Raw genomic sequence first — 27,077 nt, 5'->3', positions numbered from 1 at the left:
TATAAGTATTTTTTCTCTGACTCTAGTGGAGATAATGATGTATTTGTTGAGAACCTGTTGTTTTCAGCTGTAAAAAGAAAATACTCATTTTAAATACAGTATTTCATTGGTACTGTTTTGCTAATTTAATTGAATTTATGTTTTTTAATTCACAAAAATGTTACTGGAGATTTCGGAAAAAGAAAAGAAAAGTATTTATCAGGTTAAAAAAAAAGACTTTAAAACTTCTTGATTTAAAAAAAAACGTGTTTATCGACACTGTTTCACTTGAATAAAGGAGAACAACCTCCTTTTTTTTCACTACGGAAAAACTACGAAACTTTTTCTACGTCAAAAACGTCCATTTCAACTAAAATACAGAGTGAAAAAAGACATGTATGATGACAAAAATATTTCTGGAAAATTCTGGAAAAATAAATGATTATTTCAATTTTTAAAAAGACGTTTAATTTTAAAAAGGAGAAAAACAAGTAAACAAAAATCTACTAAATAAAGTCCTAAAAATAATAATTTTAAGCAACACTGTTATTGCACTATGGAAGGATAACGACAATATTTAAACCAGAAATTTTCACAATCATCTAAATCAGCCATTTTGAATATTTCTACTAAATAAAATGTGATTAAAGAGAATCTGCAAAAAGTATGAAACACTAGAAATTACTTTTCAGGTCTTTTTTCAAAATTATAAAACGGAAAACAACATTTAAATACACTTTTCTACCACTGGGTGGAGCCAAAACCAATTTTTTTAATCTTACGTTGTGTCACTTTAAGGAATTTAATTTTAAAACTTTGTAAAATACCTTGATACGACCCAAAGCACATGCAACTGAGGAGTTTTTTTTAAATAGAAAATACATTTTCTTTTAAATATAAAAAAAGCAAGAGAGCAGGAGTCGGACATTTTTTAACTTTATTGACTTGACATTGACTTTATTCGTTTAAAATCCGTTTATTTATCTTCATTTCTTGGGAGTACACATTAAAAACGTCTCAATCCAACTGACACATGGTCACCGACGATCCCACGCTCGCCGAGAACCGGAACCCCGGGTACAGTGCGCCGCAGAACTGGGTCTGGTGCCGGTGGATGAGCTCGGCCTGGTCCTTGGCGATCCGGTAAAAAGCCAGAACCCCCGCGTGCTGGTCCAGGTAGACGCCGATCCTCTTGGATTTGGGAGAACCCAGCAGTTTCTCCTTGGAGTCGTGCCAGAAGGAGAACCCGGTGCCGGACCAGTACAAGCTCCAGGACTTGGGGTTGTGTCCCAGGCGGCTTTTGTCGTCCGAGGTTTTACGTTCAATGTCCTTGTAGGCGACGGCGACGGAGAACTAGAGAAGAATGAGGCGGATCTAGATTTTAACTTTCAGTGAATCATTTCCTCACAAACGGAACATTCTAGAGTAAAGTAGATCCATGAATATCGTGGTTTTATTTAACAATTTATCGTTGAAACTTTCATGTTTTTTTTTTCTTAAATTAAAATACATTTTTTTAATTGAATGTTGTTGTTTTTTTAATTAACATTTCATTTGTTTTTATTAAATAATTTAATTAAATATTTTTGTATATGGAAAGGTAGAAGTTGTTTTTTACTTTAATTCAAATAATATAAAAAGTTTTCAAAATTAATTTATTTCATTTTATTACAAGAAGTTTAAACATTTTAATTCTAATAATAATAATAAAAAAAATCAAAATTAAATAAAAAATTCATTCACAACCTTTTAAAAAAAATGTAGTGTAATAATGTCACCAGACTTTAACAAAATATTACATTTTTATTTGGAATTTAAAACGTTAAAAATCAAGATTAATTAATATATATATATATATATATATATAAATTCAAATTGTTAAATAAAATATATATAGATTAACATTTATATATTTAATTCAATTATATATAAAATATTAATTCATAATAAAAATCAATTAAAAGTGTAAAAGTTTCAACATTTTAAACGTTAAATATTCTAATAATGTCTCTGATCTACTTCCAACATGTGTAAAGGTTCTGGTTCTACCTTCTGTCCGCTCCACTCCACCTCCCAGTAGTACGGACTTCCTCCGAGAGGCTCCTTGCACAGGATCTGCCTCCAGAACTGGAATCGTTCGGGATGTTCGGTCGCGTTCACGTTCTCCGCCCTCATCGTGGCCTTAAGATCGGCGAGCAGCAGGTGGCGATACGCAGAGTTCGGGTCCAGGCTCGGCTCGACGCGAACTGAAGAGTCGACGATGAAGCGACAGAATCAACAGTGTTTTTTTTTTGTGCGTTTGTTCAACTCACACTTGAGTAGTTCTCCTCGGGTCTTTGGTTCTGGAAACTGCTCGGTTCTTTCTGCTGGAGAGAGAAACTTGACTTCAGCAAACAAAGCTAAACTATTCACGATTGAAAATACTTTTCACCTGGAGGTGGCAGCAGAGGAGCCGGAGGAGCTGAAGCTTGACAAGAGAATTATTGTTAATCAATGAAAAAACTAAAACATTTTCAAATCAATAAAAGTAAAAAACGACTTTTAAATTACATTTCCAATCAAAAAATATATATTTTTTGTATGAAAGACACATTTCCTACCCATAACACAAATGATGTGTCACTGTATCCTCTCGTCCTCAGTCATATACCAGGATTTCATTGTTAATTTTTGCTGTGAATTATGTAATCAATGCTGCCATCTAGCGACTAAAAGTTTAACTGCAACACAAAAGTAATCAAACTCCATCAATATTTACATGTTAATCATGAATGAAAATATATATTGCAGGACTTTGTGCTGCCATCTAGCGGCTGGGAGTGTAATTACGACACACAAAAAAAAGGGAACAAACACTAACAATACATTTAATCAAATATTTGAATTCAACACACACTTTATTGATAAATCATAAAATAACTGATGAAAAATATAATTTGAACTTCATTGATTTAGTAACTGTACTTTACTATTTTGAAAAAAAAAACTAAACATGATATTTAAGGTTTTCATTACCTTTAACACTATTAGCGTTCAATAAAAAAAACTTTTTTCACTTAAATAAAAAGGTTATTGAAGTTTTTATTTTTTAATTTAATAAGATCAAAATTGTTTTCACTTCGATAATAGAAAATTACTTTACATTGTTTTTGGCTTCAACAAAAATAGCTTTAAAATGTGTTTTTCTTTTTCTACTCAATGAAACATGTTTCACTTTAATGATGTAAAAAACCAAACACAAAAAATATAACTTTAAAGAAATAAAAAAGGTAAATGCGTTCTTTTTCAATATAAAGGTTTTTTCAATAAAAATGATTTTACACACACACACACAGTATATCATAAAAAAAAAAAAAAAAACAGACAAAAACATGTGCTAAACACAACATTTTTGATTAAGGATTGAAGAAAAGTGTTAAAATTAATTTTCTTTAATCTCAACCATATTTTCTTGCATTTACTTTTTGTTTTATTTTTGATTGAAAGTATTTTATTACTTTCAATTCGTTTTTTTCCAATTCTAAATAAACAAATGTACCTTCATAGACAAACAGTAACTTCAATCAAAACAATCGTAGGTTTCAAATAATATTTACCGAAGGACGGTCGTGGATCCAACGGTTCAGACTTGATGGAATCTTTTAGACCTGAAGAAGAAACGTATGAAACCAACATGTTCACCAGTCACTTGAAAGAACTTCTGCTCACTCTCAGGTCTTCGTGGAGGAACTGGAGGGTTTTGCATCTCGTAGACGACTGTTGGAGAAACAACGTGAGAGCTTTGTTTATTTGACCTGATGTTGAATTAATACCCGTGTCGTCCGATTGTACCCACGATTGTACCCATGTCGTCCGATCGTACCCGCGATTGTACCCACGTCGTCCCATCGTACCCGCGATCGTACCCACGTCGTCCGATCGTACCCGCGATCGTACCCGCGTCGTCCGATCGTACCCGCGATAGTATCCGCGTCGTCCGATCGTACCCGCGATAGTATCCGCGTCGTCCGATCGTACCCGCGATCGTATCGGCGTCGTCCGATCGTACCCGCGTTGTTCGATCATACCCGCGATCGTATCCGCGTCGTCCGATCGTACCCGCGATCGTATCCGCGTCGTCCGATCGTACCCGCGATCGTACCCGCGTCGTTCGATCATACCCGCGAACGTACCCGCGTCGTCCGATCGTACCTGCGAAAGTACCCGCGTCGTCCGATCGTACCCGCGATCGTACCCGCGTCGTCCGATCGTACCCGCGATCGTACCCGCGTCGTCCGATCGTACCCGCGATTGTACCCGCGTCGTCCGATCGTACCCGCGTCGTCCGATCGGACCCGCGATCGTACCCGCGTCGTCCGATCGTACCCGCAAACGTACCTGCGTCATCCGATCGTACCCGCGATCGTACCCCTGTCGTCCGATCGTACCCGCGAACGTACCTGCGTCGTCCGAACGTACCCGCGTCGTCGATCGTGTCCGCGTCGTCGATCGTACCCGCGTCGTTCGATCGTACCCGTGTCATGCGATCGTACCCGCGTCCGTGTCATGCGATCGTGTCCGCGTCGTCGATCGTGTCCGCGTCGTCCGATCGTACCGGCGTCGTACGATCGTACCCGCGTTGTCCGATCATACCCGCGTCGTGCGATCATACCCGCGTCGTCCGATCGTACCCGTGAAAGTACCTGCGTCGTTCGATCGTACCTGCGTCGTTCGATCGTGTCCGCGTCGTCCGATCGTACCCACGAAAGTACCTGCGTCGTTCGATCGTACCCGCGTCGTTCGATCGTGCCCGCGTCGTCCGATCGTGCCCGCGTCGTCCGATCGTGCCCGCGTCGTCCGATCGTACCCGCGTCGTATGATCGTACCCGCGTTGTCCGATCATACCCGCGTCGTCCGATCATACCCGCGTCGTCCGATCGTACCCGCGAAAGTACCTGCGTCGTTCGATCGTACCTGCGTCGTTCGATCGTGTCCGCGTCGTCCGATCGTACCCACGAAAGTACCTGCGTCGTTCGATCGTACCCGCGTCGTTCGATCGTGCCCGCGTCGTCCGATCGTGCCCGCGTCGTCCGATCGTGCTCGCGTCGTCCGATCGTACCCGCGTCGTTCGATAGTAGCCGCGTCGTTCGATCGTACCCGCTTCGACCAATTGTACCCGCATCGTCTGATCGTAATCGCTTCGTTCGATCGTACCCGCTTCGTCCGATCGTACCCGCGTCGTCCAATCGTACCCGCGTCGTCCGATCGTACCCGCGTCGTCCGATCGTACCCGCGTCGTCGATCGTGTCCGCGTCGTCGATCGTACCCGCGTCGTTCGATCGTACCCGTGTCATGCGATCGTACCCGTGTCCGTGTCATGCGATCGTGTCCGCGTCGTCGATCGTGTCCGCGTCGTCCGATCGTACCGGCGTCGTACGATCGTACCCGCGTTGTCCGATCATACCCGCGTCGTGCGATCATACCCGCGTCGTGCGATCATACCCGCGTCGTCCGATCGTACCCGCGAAAGTACCTGCGTCGTTCGATCGTACCTGCGTCGTTCGATCGTGTCCGCGTCGTCCGATCGTACCCACGAAAGTACCTGCGTCGTTCGATCGTACCCGCGTCGTTGGATCGTGCCCGCGTCGTCCGATCGTGCCCGCGTCGTCCGATCGTGCCCGCGTCGTCCGATCGTACCCGCGTCGTACGATCGTACCCGCGTCGTACGATCGTACCCGCGTCGTCCGATCATACCCGCGTCGTCCGATCGTACCCGCGAAAGTACCTGCGTCGTTCGGTCGTACCTGCGTCGTTCGATCGTGTCCGTGTCGTCCGATCGTACCCACGAAAGTACCCGCGTCGTTCGATCGTACCCGCGTCGTTCGATCGTGCCCGCGTCGTCCGATCGTGCCCGCGTCGTCCGATCGTGTCCGCGTCGTGCGATCGTGCCCGCGTCGTGCGATCGTGCCCGCGTCGTCCGATCGTGCCCGCGTCGTCCGATCGTGCCCGCGTCGTCCGATCGTGCCCGCGTCGTCCGATCGTGCTCGCGTCGTCCGATCGTACCCGCGTCGTTCGATAGTAGCCGCGTCGTTCGATCGTACCCGCTTCGACCAATTGTACCCGCATCGTCCGATCGTAATCGCTTCGTTCGATCGTACCCGCTTCGTTCGATCGTACCCGCGTCGTCCAATCGTACCCGCGTCGTCCGATCGTACCCGCGTCGTCCGATCGTAATCGCTTCGTTCGATCGTACCCGCTTCCTCCGATCATAATCGCTTCGTTCGATCGTACCGGCGTCGTGCGATCGTAACCGCGTCGTGTGACCCTACCGGTGTCAACGCGTCGTCCGATCGTACCGATGTCGCATGACCGTACCTGTGTTCTTCCTGTTAGGCGGGACTTCTTCTACTTCTGCTGCAGGAGTTGAAGCTGCTGAGTCGCTCTGTGTCGGAGCTGAAGCTCCTTCATTTACTGATGAGTTCAAGTTGAATAGTTTAAAATCCGAATGAGAATATTTTACCACATGTTTAAATGGAACTTTTATTTTGCTATAAGTCGTTTATTTTCTCTCATACTATAATATACATTTATTTTCACAGTTTAGTTTCATAACTTTTACTTCACTACACTTTACCATTTCAAGAATTAGCAACTAAAGATTTATTATTAAATTATCTTTTAATTTAAAAACATGGACCAGGTTTAGGTTTAATTACATTTCCTCAGGCTGTTTCACCTTTAATGACTAAATTATTTCTACTATGTTGTCACTTAAATAAAAATGAACACGACTTACAAACTTTTCCCCTAAATAAATAAAATTAAAAACTACTTGAAAATGTTATCTTCATTTTTTCTTTTTTATGTTTTGAATTTAATTTACTTACATAATTATATTTATACAACAACATTAAAGGAAAATAGCAATCAAAGAAAAACAACATTGATTAAAGTAATACAATTTATATATTTTAAAAAAAGATCCATTTTATTTTTACAAAGACACGTTTTTTTTTGCTTTTTCTTTGAATTAACATCGTAGTAGTCCGCTTCACTCAAAACAACGCAGGAGCCAAGGTCTCAAGCAGGTAAATTACAATGTAATTTGATATACATTGAGCTTAATAAAATAAAAATGATCATGTACTTTTGTTTTATTTTGTTTTTTTATGTGATTATTTTGAGGCTGACGAGCTTGAAAGGTTCTCGAAAACTTACGTAAAGCTGAGATGTTGTTGAAAGTACTTCTGCAAACTTCTCCCACACACTCCTGGAGTTCCTTCAGAGCAGCTCTGACACACTCTTGGACTCGTTTTTCTTTGCTGAGGATCGACTCGCTCGTGGTGTCGGAGTCGCTCAGTGGCGCCATCAGGTGGAAGTTCTTGAAAGCAGCAACAAACGTCAAGGGTTGTGTGAGGATGTTTAAAAAACTGCTATATTTCCGTCCACCGAGGAGATTACGTTATTTTCCCTCTGCTGTTTGAAATGTTCCTTTAAATATTTCATTGATTTTTTAAAAGTTTGAATCGACAAAGCAGACCGAGATGTTCTAGAAATGTATCTGCTTCCCCCTGCTGTCCAGTCGAGGTAATTAACCCGACCAGCTACGGCAGCTCCGGAGGCACAAAATAAGTGAAATCAATGACGTTAACTTGCTGGAACGATGGGTTTAGAAAAATGGAACTTTTTATAAAAACTTAGAATATTGGATTTAAAAACATCACTAGGCTGTAACTTTTTCGTACACAAGTAGGATTATTGTTATTACTATTATTATTATTTATTATTTATTTTTGTTTTTGTTATTGTTAATACAAGTACTAGTAAGTAAGTAAATAACTATGCCTTAATTTAATCTTAATGTTTGTTTAATCGTTTTATTGTGCACATCTGTGACTACTTCAATTTCCCCAATGTGAGATCGTTATCAATCAATCAATACCACACAGTAATTAAAACAAATCCAAATAAAATGTTTAAGTTTATTTGATACATTCTATCCAATATGTTTTTTGTTTTCCTAAATAGTCTATTTTTTATTTCCAATATTCTTTTCATTTACCTTTAAGAAGCAGACGTCGTCCTGCATCCCTGCCAGTCGGTTCAGCTCCTCGTTCTTCCAGCTCAGTTGCGCCACCTTCTGTTCCAGTCTGTGGATCTGACCTTCGATCTGGCTTCCAAAGGTCGCCTCGTGTTTGTCCAGGAGTTCGTCCAGCTTCGTCCCGAGGTCACTCAGGTCGTTCGTAAGATCAGAACATATGTCCAGTTTCTCTCTCTGCAGTCCTTGGAATGAAGCCTTTGAAGAAATATATATAAATATAATATATAAAAATATTGAATGGTTGAATTTAACATTTAAAATGTTGTTTTTTGTAAGCATTTAACTTCAATATTTTGTATATTGAAACCTTGAATTGGCTTCATATTTAGTGAATTTGAGAAAAAAATAAAAATGATTTCAAAATAGTTGATTTTATTTTTACACGGAGTTTATTATTTGAATTCAAATGATCAAAATTAAATTTTTCTAAAATCAATATTTTTCAATTTGTAGCCTTTTAAATTCACCATAAAAGTGTTGGTATATTAGTGACACCGGACAATACCATGAGTAGTTTGTCACGTGATCGTCTGTGAGTCGCATGATTGGCTGAAAAGTTTGAGAGCGGTTCGGCGCTCTGTTGGTAATGTCTGGTGACACCAAGAGTACAAGTTCAAATATTTAATTTAGAAAATGTATTTGGATATATTGGGATTACAATATTTAACTGTATTTGTAAATAAAGACTATTTTTAAAATACTCAATTTTATAAATTACATTATTAATTACTCAAACTAAACTCAAACATTTTAAATATAAAAAATATTTAATACAATTATTTAAAAAAATGAAATGATAATTAATGCTTAAACGTTTCATTAAAAAAAAGGATTGAATTAGATATTGAAATAAAAAGAAAGATTTTACATATATTTATATATATTATTTTTTACATTTTTTTATATTCCAATATTTAAAAAAATAAAACAATCTAAATTCGATATGAGAATACAAGTTTGTGTAATAGTGCCTCAAGAAAACAATACATTTTAAAAGGCTATAATTAAAACCAATATTGAATTTAGAATTATTTTATTTGACATATTGAATTAAAAAATGTTTTTAAATAATAATCAATAAATAAATAGAAAAATCAATATTTGAATTTGTAAACCCATGTATTTATTAAAAGATAAATTCAACCTTTCCATACACAGATTTTTACATTAAACTATCCAAAACAAATGAACTAATTCAATGCTTACATTTTAAAAACGTTAAACTGAACCGCGCAATATTCTGATAACACTGATATTCTTCTATACAAATTAATTTTCATTAAAAAAAAAAAAAAAATTTTTTCTTCAGACCGACCTTGTGCTGTCGAGCCACATGTGGAAGCTCCTCAAGTTCTCGGACGGTCTCCTGGGATTTCCTCTGAGCCTCCAGCAACGTCTCCAGAAGCTCCTTCTGGAAAAACAAAAAAAACAAACTCAGGAATCATCGAGTTGAGAATAAACGTTTTTCGAGTACCTGCTTGTCTTTCCTCTCGTCCTCAGGTTTCAGGACACTGTGGCCCTCGTGTCCATCCTGGCAGCAGTCCTCGCACACACACTCCCGGTCGTCCCGGCAGAACAGGTCCAGGGGACGCCCGTGTCTGGGACACGGTTTGGGGGCCGCGGACGGAAGCCGAGGGTAAACGCTTCCCACGTCCAGATACACGGGCGGGGAGTTCAAGCGGAGGCTGTTGGACCTCAGCTTCTCCATGGCCTCCACCAGGACGGTGCTCTTGGCCAGCGAGGGTCGAGGGTTGAAAACCTGCCGACACTGCGGGCAGCTGCACCGGCCTCCGCCTTTGTCCCAGTGGCGGCGGATACAAGCCAGGCAGTACGAGTGTCCGCAGGGCAGCGTGGCCGGATCCTTCAGGGTCTCCAGGCACACGGAGCAGACGAAGGCCTCTTCTTCGGACCAGGCCGAGGCCATGACGGGGGGAGTCTGGGACCAGGTGAACCGAAGAAGGTGAACCGAGGAGACTCGTGCTCAGGTTCACAAATGCCAAAACGACTTGTAATCACGGTTGCTCAAAGGTTCAGGTGCGGCTGGTTTGACAGGTTGCTGGGAGTTTTTGTGACATCACTTGAAGAGAATCTAAAAAAAGAAAAACCTTGGGGTTGAAACTTGATCGATGGTCGGGAAATTTTGATGGAAACTTTCTTTTGTTTTTTTCTTTTAGAAAAAAATATATTTTTTTTAAATATTGTTCTGGAGAAGAAAAGCTGTTTTGTCACTTCAATATACTTTAAAAAAAAATGTGTTCCTCATGATCTGACCATCCATGTTAAGTTCAAACACAAATCGAACACAACTTTATTTTGTTCTATTCTTTTTAAAAATATTATTTTTTCAAATATTGTTTTGCAGAAGAAAATATGATTTGCTTTAAAAGTCACTTCAATATACTTTAAAAAAAAATGTGTTCCTCATGATCTGACCATCTATGTTGAGAGTTCAAACACAAATGGAACACAACCTTTTCTTTTTTTTTATTTTATTATTAAGAAAACAACGTAAATATGAATTACCGCCACCCACTGGCATGGAGTGTGAATCGAAATATACACTTTTCTTTATTTTTAAAAGTTATTTTTACAAAAATTAAGTATGGTAAATTAAACACACAAGTAGCCATTTTCTATATTCTCTAAACTAATTTAGTTCGCCCAAGATAGTAACATTTCTCACTGGAATTTATATTATCTTTTGAATTTAAATTGATCTTCCTTATAATTAATGTTTTTCTTCTTCTCTGTATTCTTGACATCCACTTATTATTTGTTCTTTTATATTTATTTTTTTCCAAAGTTTTGCCTTAAAATACTTATTTTCTCTCCTGGGTTTTGTTGTTTCTTAATTTGTAAAATTTGTTTTAGTATCTGTCAAACCATTTACCAGTTATTTCTCATTCCAGGTGTACTAAACAGTCACTGTTCACGATGTATTAACTTCTTAAACTATGTGCTTAGCAAGGAGCCAATTTAAACTGGCAGAGGAAAAAAATATTGGCTGTAAAAAAAATAATTTTGGATGTTAATAAAAAGTAATATATTTATTTGACATTTTGGCTGCTCATTTTTCTACGTTTTCCAATATAGATTTTTTTTTTGTTCACTGCCAATTTACTCTGCCACTATTCTAAACCCACGTGAAAAGGTATTGATACCGTTTTTGGAAATAATATTGTGGTTTTTTTTTAATTATGTGTGTAGAAAGGTGCTATATAAATAGAGATTATTATTATTATTATTATAAATTTGTGTAAAATTAAAAATAGTTTCTACTCTTCTGGTACTTGTTGTTGCCTTTATATTTACGATTGGCTTCTGTATTACTATTGCCATCTACCATTTCTTTCTTCTCCCCGATATTTTTACCCTATTTTCCTTAATTTCTATTCTAATTGTTTGACTTCATTTCTTTTATACAAACAAATATGTCGCTGTTCGAGAAGTTCTACCGGTGACGTCACGTGTCACCTGATAAGTTTCTGAATGAGAAATGTTTTTTTAGTTTAAGAGCTGGTGTTGATCCACGGAAACCTAAACAAATAAAAATGGATATTCTAGAAATACCTGTAACACTGGATTTTATTGTTGGTATTGGGACGGCGGGGGTTGATGACGTAGCTCAGGAAGTATCCTGCTGCTGCTGCTGGTGGCTAAGCTAGCTGTGGGGTAAGCTAGCTGCTAGTTTCCCGGCTTCGAAATGTAAGTTTTATCCCCACTTTTTTTTTAAATTGTCGATTCCTAACACATGGAGACAGCGGGTTTGCAACAAATGCGAGTTTAAATTAGACCTTTAAGAGTCTGTTATTCGATTTTAACACTATATTTTGAGAAGTATTGCTCGGGTTAGCGTGTCAGCCGACAATAATAAAAGATGTCACTTATGTTGCGTTAAACAACCAAAGTATGATAAACAAATGAGAATAAAAAGGTCCAGTTGCTGAACTAGTAGGTCTTTGTCTGGAGGTCAGCGCGGTTCCTTCCGACTTACTTTTCCAATAATAAACCAAAACAATCCACTTGTTTTGCGTACTTAAAAGTTTGTTATTTTTTGTTTGTATTCTGTAGATTGTTGTAGTAGTTTTAATGAAAGTCATTTTGTTTTTTATTTCCAAGCTTGATCAGGAATATATTTTAAATAAGATGTCTTTTGTTAACTTTTACAGCATAGACTTCTTTCATAATCTATATTCTATTATTTATATTTAGGGGTTTGTTTTGTCAAGAATCTGGTGTTTTTGATATGTATCAAGATACAGAGAGAACGATACGATATATCGTTATACTGTAGTAACATTGATATATGTGTAGTATTGTCCAGTACTTGACTCTGGTGTTGTGATAGTGTAGTAACAAGTATATATGTGTAGTATTGTCCAGTACTTGACTCTGGTGTTGTGATAGTGTAGTAACAAGTATATATGTGTAGTATTGTCCAGTACTTGACTCTGGTGTTGTGATAGTGTAGTAACAAGGATATATGTGTAGTATTGTCCAGTACTTGACTCTGGTGTTGTGATAGTATAGTAACAAGTATATATGTGTAGTATTGTATAGTACTTGACTCTGGTGATGTGATAGTGTAGTAACAAGGATATATGTGTAGTATTGTCCAGTACTTGACTCTGGTGTTGTGATAGTGTAGTAACAAGTATATATGTGTAGTATTGTATAGTACTTGACTCTGGTGATGTGTTAGTGTAGTAACAAGTATATATGTGTAGTATTGTATAGTACTTGACTCTGGTGTTGTGATAGTATAGTAACAAGTATATATGTGTAGTATTGTATAGTACTTGACTCTGGTGATGTGATAGTGTAGTAACAAGTATATATGTGTAGTATTGTCCAGTACTTGACTCTGGTGTTGTGATAGTGTTGTAACAAGTACATATGTGTAGTATTGTATAGTACTTGACTCTGGTGATGTGATAGTGTAGTAACAAGTATATATTTGTAGTATTGTATAGTACTTGACTCTGGTGATATATAGTGATAGTGTAGTAACAAGGATATATGTGTAGTATTGTCCGGTACTTGAAAAAAATTAAAAAATCTTTTGTTTGTTTTGTTGCATTTGTGTCAGAATCTGGTGTTGTAGTATTGTCCAGTACTTGACTCTGGTGTTGTAGTATTTACAGACCACATGATTCTTGACAAAGTCGTAACTGCTTTCATTTGTTTTCAAACCAAAATATGTCCAAACATCAGCTTTAAAAGTTGCTGGACTCACTGTATCCTCTCGTCCTCAGTCATCACTGGAATTTTACAGGATTAAAGTCATCTAGCAGCCGGAAGAATATTTGCAAAACAAACGTAAAATAATGCATGTTAATTGTGAATAATAATAATAATATTTAAATTGAATTATTTAATTTTACAAACACTCGATTGAAATGTTAACCATTAAATAACAATTAACTTGAACTTTGACCTAAACAAAGGGATTTAAAGCAAAGAAAAAAACAAAAAAAACAGTGCTGTTGAATATCGTCACATCATGAAACATATGGATACACGGGTGTATTGTGATATTTTTTATTTTACCCATAATTCAAACTGTCCCTTTCTTTTGACAGGATGTTTGGGTGTCATCGGTTCCTGTCGAGGCCACTGCTGCCTCCTACAGGATGTTTAAAGGAGGCGCAGCATTGGACGGGCTGGGCGTCGTTGCAACCAAAGAATGGAACAAAGACTGTTTCTACTTCACGAGATGTTTCCCGGGATCGCGACTCGACTCCCGAGCCCACGCTCGTGTCCACGTCTCGTAAAAGCACGACTTCCCTCTCAAACGTGACGCCTCATCGCAGCCGAGCCTTTCTTCGACCCACAGAAACCCATTTGGACAAAACTCCGTGGACGTGTTGTAACGTCGCGACGGGCCTTCATCAGAGCAGGTGCGTCCACCAGGCGGCGCCTCACCTGAGCAGCACCTGGAGCGACTTCCTCTCCCTGGAGAACGAGAGCAGGTGTCGACGGACGCTGGAGCCGAACCTCGGACTGTACGACAAGGCGGGTCCGGGGAGACCGGCCTCCATCCTGGTCACGCTCTGCTGCGTCGGAGAAGAGCCGGCGTTTCTCTTCACCCTGAGGTCCAGTCAGCTGAAGGGCAGACACAAGGGAGACGTCAGGTGGGTTTTTATTCAAGAGACATCTCACGTTCTCTGTGTTTTGTGTCGTGTCTTAGGGCTGTAGTGAGACGCTCGTCTCACAAAACGATATATTATGAAACACTTTTGCATCTTTTACCGACTGACTTCACGGGGAAACTAAATATCGATGACATCTTATGACTGTTGCACTCGCAGGACAAACAAGTCCAAGACAAACAAGTCCAGGTCAAAGGTCTGGGATAGTGTAGTTACAAGTATATATGTGTAGTATTGTCGAGTACTTGACTCTGGTGTTGTGATAGTGTAGTAACAAGTATATATGTGTAGTATTGTCCAGTACTTAACTCTGGTGTTGTGATAGTGTAGTAACGAGGATATATGTGTAGTATTGTCCAGTACTTGACTCTGGTGTTGTGATAGTGTAGTAACGAGGATATATGTGTAGTATTGTCCAGTACTTAACTCTGGTGTTGTGATAGTGTAGTAACAAGTATATATGTGTAGTATTGTCCAGTACTTGACTCTGGTGTTGTGATAGTGTAGTAACGAGGATATATGTGTAGTATTGTCCAGTACTTAACTCTGGTGTTGTGATAGTGTTGTAACAAGTATATATGTGTAGTATTGTCCAGTACTTGACTCTGGTGTTGTGATAGTGTAGTAACGAGGATATATGTGTAGTATTGTCCAGTACTTAACTCTGGTGTTGTGATAGTGTAGTAACAAGTATATATGTGTAGTATTGTCCAGTACTTGACTCTGGTGTTGTGATAGTGTAGTAACAAGTATATATGTGTAGTATTGTCCAGTACTTGACTCTGGTGTTGTGATAGTGTAGTAACAAGTATATATGTGTAGTATTGTCCAGTACTTGACTCTGGTGTTGTGATAGTGTAGTAACAAGGATATATGTGTAGTATTGTGGAGTACTTGTCTCTGGTGTTGTGATAGTGTAGTAACAAGTATATATGTGTAGTATTGTCAAGTACTTGTTTTTTATTTACAGACCACATGACTCTTGACAAAGTCATAACTGCTTTCATTTGTTTTCAAACCAAAATATGTCCAAACAACAGCTTTAAAAGCTGATGGAGACACTGTATCCTCTCGTCCTCAGTAATGGGTGGGATCATGGGGGATTTCATTCTTCCTTTAGGCATAATGACCGCTGCCATCGAGCTGCTTTTATAAGTTAAATTGCAACACTAAAATGAACTCAAAATAACTATGGTAAAAATAAAGGAAAATATTATTGGAGAGCCAATGAAAATAAATCTAGTATTCTTAAAAAAAACATGGCGGTAAATGAGTGTATATTTTCTCACACCCACTGTCTCTGTAGTTTTGCTGGAGGAAAGTGTGACCCTGCTGATAAAGACGTCGTAGCCACTGCAGTACGAGAAGCCAGAGAAGAGATCGGAATCACAGTCACCACGGATCAAGTCTGGGGCGTCTTGAAGCCTCTCGCTGACAGGGTGAGTGACCCCCATTATATTAGGAGGATTTGAACATGTGCGCCCTCTACTGGTGAGACATGGCATCGAACCATCTGTAAGATTGATTATCTTTAATATTGAGTATTATGTAGAAGTAAGTCAAACATTAAAATGTTTAAACTTTCTTTATTCAATTATTTTTTAAGAATAACTGCACTCAATAATATCTATATTAAGACGTTTATTTTTTATTTCTTTTGGTTTTTGTTTATGAACAACGAAGAAGAACACGATCAAGTACTTTCTTGAGATGGTCGAGTTACGCTATCATACTAACTTATTTATTTTGAATTAAAAATGCATTAAGAAATTAAACAATGTTGAACTTACAACATTTATTTTAATTGGAAAAAGAAACAATTAAAAAAAACATTAAAAAAAAAGTATCAAACTGTAAAAAAAATCATTCATTTGGGGAATATATACTTCTTTTTTTTTTTTTAATTAAATTAATGAAAATAAATAAATTCAACCTTTCAAAATAAAGTAGTTATTGAATAAAAAAACAATTCAAGGCTTAATTAACAACAATATTTCAAAAACAAAATTCAAACTTTGAAATGTTTTATTAACCAGTCAATTGTCCGACGACACAGACTAGTTCTAAAGTATTAACTTACATTTATTAACGCTAATATGTTCACAAGACAGTGTGAATCCATCTGTTATCCATTAGTTGTGTCTAGTGGTCAGTAAAATAAATGCAATAATAGTAAAGTTCACTTTCAAAGCTTTTTGATACATTGCAAATTGTAAAAAAAAATAAAATAATTTGACATTAAAGTGTTAATAGAATCAACGTGCATCTGTAAAACAACCATTTAATTGTTTTCAAATCGAAACATCACATTTTTCACGAATCATAGTTTTCCATCCATTAAGTGACGCACAATTTTTGTGGACCTGACGTCACACAAAGCGAGATTTCATCTTTCTAAATCACTAAGTCACTCAAACAGGTTATTTTTCATCTTCTGTGCTCAGGCTGGAACTCAAGTGGCTCCTGTTGTGGCGTATATTGGTGCCATCGAGAAGCTGCGCTTGAGGCCAAACCCTGGAGAGGTGATTGAGCTGCAACTAAAACACACAGTAACTTAATTGAATAAAACACACAGTAACTTAATTGAATAAAACACACAGTAACTTAATTGAATAAAACACACAGTAACTTAATTGAATAAAAATACAAAGTAACTTAATTGAATGAAACACACAGTAACTTAATTGAATAAAAACACGGTAACTTAATTGAATAAAAACACACAGTTACTTAATTGAATAAAAACACACAGTAACTTAATTGAATAAAAACACAGTAACTTAATTGAATAAAAACACAGTTACTTAATTGAATAAAAACACACAGTTACTTAATTGAATAAAAACACACAGTAACTTAATTGAATAAAAACACAGTAACTTAATTGAATAAAAACACACAGTTACTTAATTGAATAAAAACACAAAGTAACTTAATTGAATAAAACACACAGTAACTTAATTGAATGAAAAACACAGTAACTTAATTGAATAAAACACACAGTCACTTAATTGAATAAAACACACAGTAACTTAATTGAATAAAAATACAAAGTAACTTAATTGAATAAAACACACAGTAACTTAATTGAATAAAAACACAAAGTAACTTAATTGAATAAAACACAAAGTAACGTAATTGAATAAAACACACAGTAACTTAATTGAATAAAACACACAGTAACTTAATTGAATAAAACACACAGTAACTTAATTGAATAAAACACACAGTAACTTAATTGAATAAAAATACAAAGTAACTTAATTGAATGAAACACACAGTAACTTAATTGAATAAAAACACGGTAACTTAATTGAATAAAAACACACAGTTACTTAATTGAATAAAAACACACAGTAACTTAATTGAATAAAAACACACAGTTACTTAATTGAATAAAAACACAGTAACTTAATTGAATAAAAACACACAGTAACTTAATTGAATAAAACACACAGTAACTTAATTGAATAAAACACACAGTAACTTAATTGAATAAAAACACACAGTAACTTAATTGAATAAAAACACACAGTAACTTAATTGAATAAAAACACACAGTAACTTAATTGAATAAAACACACAGTAACATAATTGAATAAAAACACACAGTAACTTAATTGAATAAAAACACACAGTAACTTAATTGAATAAAAACACACAGTAGCTTAATTGACTAAAACACACAGTAACTTAATTGAATGAAACACACAGTAACTTAATTGAATTAAACACACAGTAACTGAATTGAATAAAAACACACAGTAACTTAATTGAATAAAAACACACAGTAACTTAATTGAATAAAAACACAGTTACTTAATTGAATAAAAACACAGTAACTTAATTGAATAAAAACACAAAATAAAAACACAAAGTAACTTAATTGAATAAAAACACACAGTTACTTAATTGAATAAAAACACAGTAACTTAATTGAATAAAAACACACAGTAACTTAATTGAATAAAAACACACAGTAACTTAATTGAATAAAAACACAGTAACTTAATTGAATAAAAACACACAGTAACTTAATTGAATAAAACACACAGTAACATAATTGAATAAAACACACAGTAACATAATTGAATAAAAACACACAGTAACATAATTGAATAAAACACACAGTAACATAATTGAATAAAAACACACAGTAACTTAATTGAATAAAAACACACAGTTACTTAATTGAATAAAACACACAGTAACATAATTGAATAAAAACACACAGTAACTTAATTGAATAAAAACACACAGTAACTTAATTGAATAAAAACACACAGTAACTTAATTGAATAAAAACACACAGTAACTTAATTGACTAAAACACACAGTAACATAACTGAATAAAAACAATAACACAGTTGAATAAACACACTAACTAACTAAGACTAACTTGTCTCTTGTGCTGCAGGTCGACGAGATCTTCACTCTGTCGTTGTCTCACTTGTGCGACCCTCAGAACCGCGGTTACACAAACTTCCGGCGCGGCGACAAGTACAGTCACACACTCCCGGTGTTTCACAACGGGAAGCACAAAGTCTGGGGTCTCACAGCCGTGGCTCTGAGCCAGACCTTGAAGCTCATCACGCCCTCGTAGAATCCATGGATATCATTTATTATTCCCTGTATCATGTGAACCTTTTAAAACAAGCAGTTGATCGTTTTGAATTCATAAAATCACTTCCTCAGGTCGATAACCATCGCTATTTATTTGACGATTGTATACAATTAAACACTATTTAATTGACTTTTCTTGTTTCTGCTTCAATTTACAACATTTACAAAGTTTTTTGTAAAGAAAAGTTGTCATTTTTTGACTTATTTAAACAAATGCCAACATTTGTTTTAGATGAACATTGAGTTTTGAATGAAGAATTGTTTGAATATTTATATTATTTTTGTTCCTAATTTGCGACGTGATCATTTTTTCGTTCATATCTTAAGAGGAAAAAGATGTGTTTTGAACCTGATTCACCTCTTTTTGCAAACAACGAAAACTTTTGTTAAAATAACATGAAATGACAAATGATATTAAAAGCACATTAAATGTCGTTAAATACACACTAGTCTGTAAAGTAGGCGGGAAAAGAAACAAAAACATGCATTTATTTCAAGAATACCTCTTTATTTAAAGGTGAGTTACTTCATAAATATGTACGTTTATCAGTGTCATCAGAAAATTACATGTTTATTTAGTTTTTATTTATGTTTTTCAAGGATTTCATATTTGAATTCAATCATTGTTTGTTTTTTTAATTGAAATGAATTATTTGAATATTTAAAAAAATATATACATACAGTTTCAAATATTGGAAAATAAATGTCAACAATTCGTAGTCTTTTAAATTCTTAATATAAATGTTGGTATAATAGAGTCACCAGACAAAACCAACAGAGCACCGAAAAACTGGATCAAACTTTTTAGCAAATCATGTGAAACACATATTTTGACTCCAATATTTCCCCAAATAAAGTTTCTAAATTCAGATATTTTTAATTCATAGCCTTTTAAATTCAAAACAAATATCTTGATGTAGTAGCTACTTAAAAATATATATATTTTAATACAATAATTTGTATATTAAAACGTTGAATTAGTTTTTATTGAATATATATACAGTAAATCTAATAGTCTGATATTCAAATATATATTTATATTTTTAATATCTACTCAGTTTTAATATTCCAATATTTAAAAAAAAGTAGTTTCTTAATTCTATATGAAAAAACTAGTTTGTGTAATAGTGCTACTAGAATACGTTACATTTTTAAAATATTTATTTTAAATATTATTTTCAAAAGGGTGTGAAAAATATATTGAATTTAGAATAATTTCACTTGAAATAATTCGAATTTTTAAATATTTATTTAAAAGTAATTGTAACCTTTCAACATACAAATTATTGAATTAAATGATTTAAAACGAATAAAATAATTCAATGCTTGAAAAACATTTAGTTTCAAACATTAAAAAATGTTCAACCACTAATATTCCGATGACACTGATAAACTTTCATATAACGTTGTGTTTTAAACATGGATTTTTTTAAACTCGTTTCACATGAACGTCGCCTCCTGGTGGTGGTGACGCGTCACACGGTTCTCCCAGAAACCCTCAGGGCCGCGAACACTCCATGGGGTCTCGCGAGTCCGGCAGGAGGTGGCAGTTGAAGGGCCAGCTGAAGGTCAGCAGGTCCAGCGAGAGGCTGCACTGCTGCTCCGCCCACGAGCACACGGAGCGGCACGGCTGCAGGACGCCGCCCTGGTGGCTGCACTGGGGAAGGAACATGCCGCACACCAGCCTCCGCAGGGGCTCGAAGCAAGACATCTCCATGAGGACCTGAGGGAAGACTGAGGTCAGGAGAGGTCGTGGTGTCGCGGGGGGAAGGAGAGGACTCACCCGGTACTGCCTGAGGAGCAGAGCGGCTTCTCTCTGGTCCGAGATGGACAACCAGATGTTAGGGAAGGAGGTGAGGTTGTAGCTGAGGCCGCGACACATGTCCACCTCCACCGGCTCGCAGGACGACGCTTCGCACACAAGGATGGGAGTGACGACACGAGGTGACAACCACTCACTTGAACCTGTCACAGTTACTATGTAACACAGCATTCATTCATTCACTCTCTACCGCTTTATCCCTTGTGGGGGTCGCGGGGAGACTGGAGTCTATCCCAGTATCATAGGGTGAGAGGCAGGGGACACCCTGGACAGGACGCCAGTCTGTCGCAGGACACACAAAGACAGACAACCATTCACACACACACTCATACCTACCCAAAATTTTCCCAAAGTTCTCAATCAACCTCTGTATGTTTGTGGACTGTGGGAGGAAACCAGAGTGTCCGGAGTAAACCCACGCAACAGAACATACACAAGAATATATATATATTTACATTTTTATTCATGTAAACAGTATATAGTGTATATATATATATATACAGTATATATATACAGTATATATATATATATATATATATATATATATATATACATATATATATATATATATATTCTATCATAGTTCTTTTATAATTTATATTTCAATAAAGAAGATGTAAAATAATATATGTTTTTAAATGTAAAATCAAAATATTCACGGTGTTTGTTCCTATTTGTGTTACAATTAAAACATCCGGCCTCTAGATGGCAGCAGACATTACGTCTATGACTGAGGATAATAAAGCACCAGCATTGAGTTGGATTCTCTATAATTAAATTATTAAATTATTTAAAAAAAATATAAGTTTCAACCTTTAAATCTGAAAAAGTTGCTTTGATTAAAAACAAATTAAATGAAAAAAAAGTGGTAAAATGGTAAAAATGCTATGATAATAAAATAATATTCATTTAGTAAAAAGTTTAGTTTTAGTTTAGTAAAAACAATCATCAATAAAAGTTGCATAAATCAATTTTTTTTTTTAAATCAAGTTGCTTTAAAATTGATAAAAGGCAAAACAAATGTGATTAATGTCTTAAATCAAAAAACAATCATCAATAAAAGTGGCGTTAATCAAAAAAATGTCAATAATATTGTGAAACAATGATAACTTTTATAGATAACTCTAAACTCTGAAAAGCAAAATATCAAATAAATGTTGATAAACTGAACGACGGACAAAAATGAGATTGAAAAAAAGTTTTGTTTGTTACTAATATTTGTCTTTTTGTCGTGGTTTTAAACCTTGAACGTGTCAAGGACTCACTGAAGGAAGGGAAGCTGCTGTTTGCACATCCTCGCTCGTCGCCTCCGTCAGAGCAGTCGTTCCAACCGTCGCACAACCAGCGCTCGTGGACACACTCGCCTGAGGAGCAGCTGAACTGGTCCGGAGCGCAGGTGCCTGCAACACATCCTTCTCTTAGTGCACTCGAAGTTAGTGTGCATCAGGATAGTGTACGTACTAACTAGTAACTACTGCTCCACAGATGTCTCAAATCAAAACACTGGAAACAGGAAATGATGCGACAGCTTCTTCTTCTACTACTATTTAACCATGATTTCCAGCAGCTGTAGGAACACTATCGACGCAAGTTTGGAAGAAGAAAAAATATGAGAAACGAAATATTGGCGAAATATTTACGCCGGTATCAGCAGCGAATAGGTGTTTATCCTCCTACCGCTGCTGAAAATACACCTGTAAGTATATATCAGAATCAGAATCAGAAAACCTTTATTTGTCCCGCGAGGGGAAATTCGGTTTAACAACAGCAAGAGAAATAAAAACACCCAGAAATAAAAAAGAAAATCTAAATAGAATAAGAAATAAATCTGCGCTATATAATATATACACAATCATATTTACATAAATAACAAGAGGTGCAGTTAAATAGTTATCTTGGTGTGTTGCTATTGTGGAGTCTGATGGCAGCAGGAGGAAGGACCTGTGGTACCTCTCCCTCACACACCTGGGATGGAGCATCCTATCACTGATGGAGCTCCTCAATGCCCTCAGTGTGTGCTGGAGAGGGTGAGACAAGTTCCTCCTCATGGAGCCTAGCTTGCTCCGTATCCTCCTCCCAGACACTTCCTCCACAGGATCCAGGGGGCGCCCTAGGACGTAACCGGCCTTCCTAATAAGGCTGTCCAGTTTAGCCCTATCCTTTGCTGTCATGCTGCTCCCCCAGCAGACCACACCGTTGAAGATGGCAGAGGCCACTACTGAGTCATAGAATGACTTCAGGAGTGGCCCCCGGACACCAAACGACCTCAACCTCCGGAGCAGGTAGAGTTTACTCCGCCCTTTTTTATAAAGAGCAGCAGTGTTATCCACCCAGTCCAGGCGGTTGTTGAGGTGAACACCCAGGAACTTGTAAGTCGTGACAATCTCCAATGTCCCTGGATGTTCAGTGGTGAGGGGGAGATGGAGGGACACCGCCGGAAATCCACAATCAACTCCTTAGTTTTGCTGGAGTTGATCTGAAGGTGGTTTTCCAGGCACCAGTCAACAAAGTCCTGGACAAGTCCCCGGTACGGCCCGTCATCCCCGACCCTAATGAGGCCGACGATGGCGGAGTCGTCCGAGAACTTCTGCAGGTGACTGGTGGGAGACAGGTGTTGGAAGTCTGCAGTGTACAGTGAAAAGAGGAACGGTGCTAACACTGTTCCCTGGGGGACCCCTACACTGCACAGTACAGTCTTTGAAACACCATCCCGGGTCCTCGCGAACTGTGGACGGTTGGTGAGGTAGTCCACAATCCAGTCCGTGAGGTGAGTGTCCGCTCCAGACAGCTCCAGCTTGTCCCTCAGGATGTCAGACCTAATGGTGTTGAAAGCACTGCTTAGATCCAGGAAAAGGATCCTCACAGTGCTTCCAGGCGACTCCAGGTGAGAAAGTGCTCGGTGGAGAAGGAAGATGATGGCGTCCTCCACGCCGATGTCAGGTTGGTAGGCAAACTGCAACGGATCCATGGAGGAGCGCACCAGAGGACTCAGGTAACTAAGGACCAGCCGCTCCAGAGCCTTCATAAGGTGGGATGTCAAGGCCACAGGTCTGTAGCAGCTGGGATCCTTAGGGTGCTGAGTATATATATACTGCTGCTGAAAATACACTTGTAAGTATATATATATACTGTATATATACTGCTGCTGAAAATACACTTGTAAGTATGTATATATACTTTATATATACTGCTGCTGAAAATACACTTGTAAGTATATATATATATATATATATATATATACTGCTGCTGAAAATACACTTGTAAGTGTGTATATATATATAAATATATATATATATATATACTGCTGCTGAAAATACACTTGTAAGTGTGTGTATATAAATATATATATATATATATATATACTGATGCTTAAAATACACTTGTAACTGCTGCTGCTGCTGAAAATACACTTGTGAGTATATATATATATATATACTATATACTAGTATACTATACTATATACTATACTATATATACTGCAGCTGAAAATACACTTGTAACTGCTGCTGAAAATACACTTGTAATTATATACAGAAAATACACTTGTAAGTATATAATATATATATATATATATATATATATATATATATATATATATTATATACTTCCATTTACAACGTCAACGTCACTAAGATGGAGTAGTTTAGTGTAGAAAGTCCATTACAAACTCAGTTTTGTGTGTGTTTTAATGACAATCTAGTGTGTATGAAGCACTACATTCACATACTAAGAATTGAGACGCACTAGAAATACTATCCCTGAGTAGCAAGTATGTGATTTGAGGCTCAGCTTGGGTTCACACTCACGGTCCAGCGTGGACACGGCCTCGTACGTGGCGTTGAAGCCGCTGTCGGCGACGCCCTCGTCGGCCACGAACATCACCGTCATGTGAGGCCCGGAGGAGGTCAGGACCGGAGGGGAGGAGGTGCTGCAGAACCTGTGGAGGAACCAAGTGATTCCAACATGACTCCATGAAGATCTTCATCTCCTTTCTACATGTGACATCATTATATTAAAGAGGAGGTCAGGACCGGAGGGGAGGAGGTGCTGCAGAACCTGTGGAGGAGTGATTCCAACATGACTCCATGAAGATCTTCATCTCCTTTCTACATGTGACATCATTATATTAAAGAGGAGGTCAGGACCGGAGGGGAGGAGGTGCTGCAGAACCTGAGGAGGAACCAAGTGATTCCAACATGACTCCATGAAGATCTACATCTCCTTTCTACATGTGACATCATTATATTAAAGAGGAGGTCAGGACCGGAGGGGAGGAGGTGCTGCAGAACCTGAGGAGGAACCAAGTGATTCCAACATGACTCCATGAAGATCTACATCTCCTTTCTACATGTGACATCATTATATTAAAGAGGAGGTCAGGACCGGAGGGGAGGAGGTGCTGCAGAACCTGAGGAGGAACCAAGTGGTTCCAACATGACTCCATGAAGATCTACATCTCCTTTCTACATGTGACATCATTATATTAAAGAGGAGGTCAGGACCGGAGGGGAGGAGGTGCTGCAGAACCCGAGGAGGAACCAAGTGATTCCAACATGACTCCATGAAGATCTACATCTCCTTTCTACATGTGACATCATTATATTAAAGAGGAGGTCAGGACCGGAGGAGAGGAGGTGCTGCAGAACCTGAGGAGGAACCAAGTGGTTCCAACATGACTCCATGAAGATCTACATATCCTTTCTACATGTGACATCATTATATTAAAGAGGAGGTCAGGACCGGAGGGGAGGAGGTGCTGCAGAACCTGAGGAGGAACCAAGTGGTTCCAACATGACTCCATGAAGATCTACATCTGGTTTCTAACATGTGACGTCATTATATTAAAGAGGAGGTCAGGACCGGAGGGGAGGAGGTGCTGCAGAACCTGAGGAGGAACCAAGTGGTTCCAACATGACTCCATGAAGATCTACATCTCCTTTCTACATGTGACATCATTATATTAAAGAGGAGGTCAGGACCGGAGGGGAGGAGGTGCTGCAGAACCTGAGGAGGAACCAAGTGATTCCAACATGACTCCATGAAGATCTTCATCTCCTTTCTACATGTGACATCATTATATTAAAGAGGAGGTCAGGACCGGAGGGGAGGAGGTGCTGCAGAACCTGAGGAGGAACCAAGTGATTCCAACATGACTCCATGAAGATCTACATCTCCTTTCTACATGTGACATCATTATATTAAAGAGGAGGTCAGGACCGGAGGGGAGGAGGTGCTGCAGAACCTGAGGAGGAACCAAGTGATTCCAACATGACTCCATGAAGATCTACATCTGGTTTCTAACATGTGACATCATTATATTAAAGAGGAGGTCAGGACCGGAGGGGAGGAGGTGCTGCAGAACCTGAGGAGGAACCAAGTGATTCCAACATGACTCCATGAAGATCTACATCTCCTTTCTACATGTGACGTCATTATATTATTAAATTACTTGATACTAACGTAGATTTGTTTCTTTATTATTCAATTAATAATAACTTGCTTCAAACTAAACACAAGTTGTTTCAATACAAACAATAAAATAGATAATAATAATAAAAATAATTTCTATTGAAAAAAAAAGTTTCAATCTACAAAAAAAATTAAATAAAACAAAGGAAAAAAAAGGAATAAAAACAAGATTTAATAATTAATGTAAAAAAAAAGTTGCTAAAATAGATAATAATAATAATAACAATAATAATAATAATAAATACAAATAATTTCAATTAAAGAAAAAGTTGCATCTAAAAAAAGTGGCTTCAATCACAAAATGACAAAAAAATTGCTTCAATGACAAAAAGGAAATAAAAACAAGATTAAATAATAAATGTAAAAAAGTTGCTAAAATAGATAATAATAATAATAAATAAAATAATTTCAATCAAAAAAAGTTTCAATCTAAAAAAAATAATTAATTTCCAAAAAAATTCAATGACAAAAGAAAATGCTTTAATGAGAAAAAGGAAATAAAAGCAAGATTAAAAAATAAATATGTAAAAAAGTTGCTAAAATAGATAATAATAATAATAATAATTAATACAATTATTTCAATTAAAGAAAAAGTTTCAATCTAAACAAAGTGGCTTCAATCACCAAAATTCAATGAGAAAAAAGAATTAAAAACATGATTAAAAAATTAAACATAAAAAAGTTGCTAAAATAATTAAAAATAATAATAATAATAATAACAATAAATTAAATCTTTTCAATTACAAAAAAAATAATTCAATCCAAAACAATTCAATGACAAAGAAAATGCTTTAGTGAGAAAAAAGGAAAATAAACATGATTAAAAAATTAAATATAAAAAAGTTGCTAAAATATACTGTATATATTTTTTTAAATAATAATAATAAATAAAATAAATTAAAAAAAAAAAAGAAAAGATATTTCAATCCAAACATAAATCCCAACAATGTTT

At 37.1% G+C, this 27,077-nt stretch overlaps 3 protein-coding genes across 4 annotated transcripts in view; 1 reads left to right on the top strand and 2 right to left on the bottom strand.

Moving 5' to 3' along the window:
- Nucleotides 1–901: 901 nt before the first annotated feature.
- Nucleotides 902–10,075, bottom strand: ftr86 (finTRIM family, member 86). 2 transcript variants are annotated; one of them, XM_087795387.1, is made up of 11 exons: nucleotides 9,534–10,075; nucleotides 9,375–9,470; nucleotides 8,021–8,254; nucleotides 7,177–7,339; nucleotides 6,334–6,429; nucleotides 3,688–3,735; nucleotides 3,576–3,626; nucleotides 2,411–2,446; nucleotides 2,292–2,345; nucleotides 2,029–2,225; nucleotides 902–1,332 (listed from the first exon to the last, which is right to left on the bottom strand). In XM_087795387.1, exons 1-11 carry the CDS (start codon nucleotides 9,981–9,983, stop codon nucleotides 997–999), a joined length of 1,761 nt encoding a protein of 586 aa, XP_087651513.1. In that variant the 5' UTR covers nucleotides 9,984–10,075; the 3' UTR covers nucleotides 902–996. The 2 variants fall into 2 exon arrangements, with proteins under 2 accessions (XP_087651513.1, XP_087651514.1); XM_087795388.1 differs by having other exon boundaries at nucleotides 2,292–2,342.
- Nucleotides 10,076–11,666: 1,591 nt separating this feature from the next.
- On the top strand, nucleotides 11,667–18,964 carry nudt8 (nudix hydrolase 8). Its single transcript, XM_087795790.1, has 5 exons — nucleotides 11,667–11,764; nucleotides 13,642–14,193; nucleotides 15,518–15,650; nucleotides 16,656–16,733; nucleotides 18,629–18,964. Coding segments are annotated over exons 1-5 (951 nt in total). The 5' UTR covers nucleotides 11,667–11,762; the 3' UTR covers nucleotides 18,815–18,964.
- Nucleotides 18,965–20,332: 1,368 nt separating this feature from the next.
- Nucleotides 20,333–27,077, bottom strand: part of mfrp (membrane frizzled-related protein) — a 13,148-nt gene continuing 6,403 nt past the window's right edge. Inside the window, exons 10-13 of the mRNA XM_087795808.1 lie at nucleotides 24,463–24,593; nucleotides 21,922–22,056; nucleotides 20,618–20,745; nucleotides 20,333–20,557 (exon numbers count right to left, since the gene is read on the bottom strand). Of these exons, the coding sequence (XP_087651934.1) occupies nucleotides 20,333–20,557; nucleotides 20,618–20,745; nucleotides 21,922–22,056; nucleotides 24,463–24,593 (619 nt within the window). The remainder of the gene's footprint in view (nucleotides 20,558–20,617; nucleotides 20,746–21,921; nucleotides 22,057–24,462; nucleotides 24,594–27,077) is intronic.

The sequence above is a fragment of the Callionymus lyra genome, chromosome 7 (assembly GCF_982586985.1).
Source record: "Callionymus lyra chromosome 7, fCalLyr1.hap1.1, whole genome shotgun sequence".
NCBI lineage: Eukaryota > Metazoa > Chordata > Actinopteri > Syngnathiformes > Callionymidae > Callionymus > Callionymus lyra.
The sequence above is the reverse complement of the archived record's forward strand: the minus strand, read 5'-3'. Positions and strand labels throughout refer to the sequence as shown.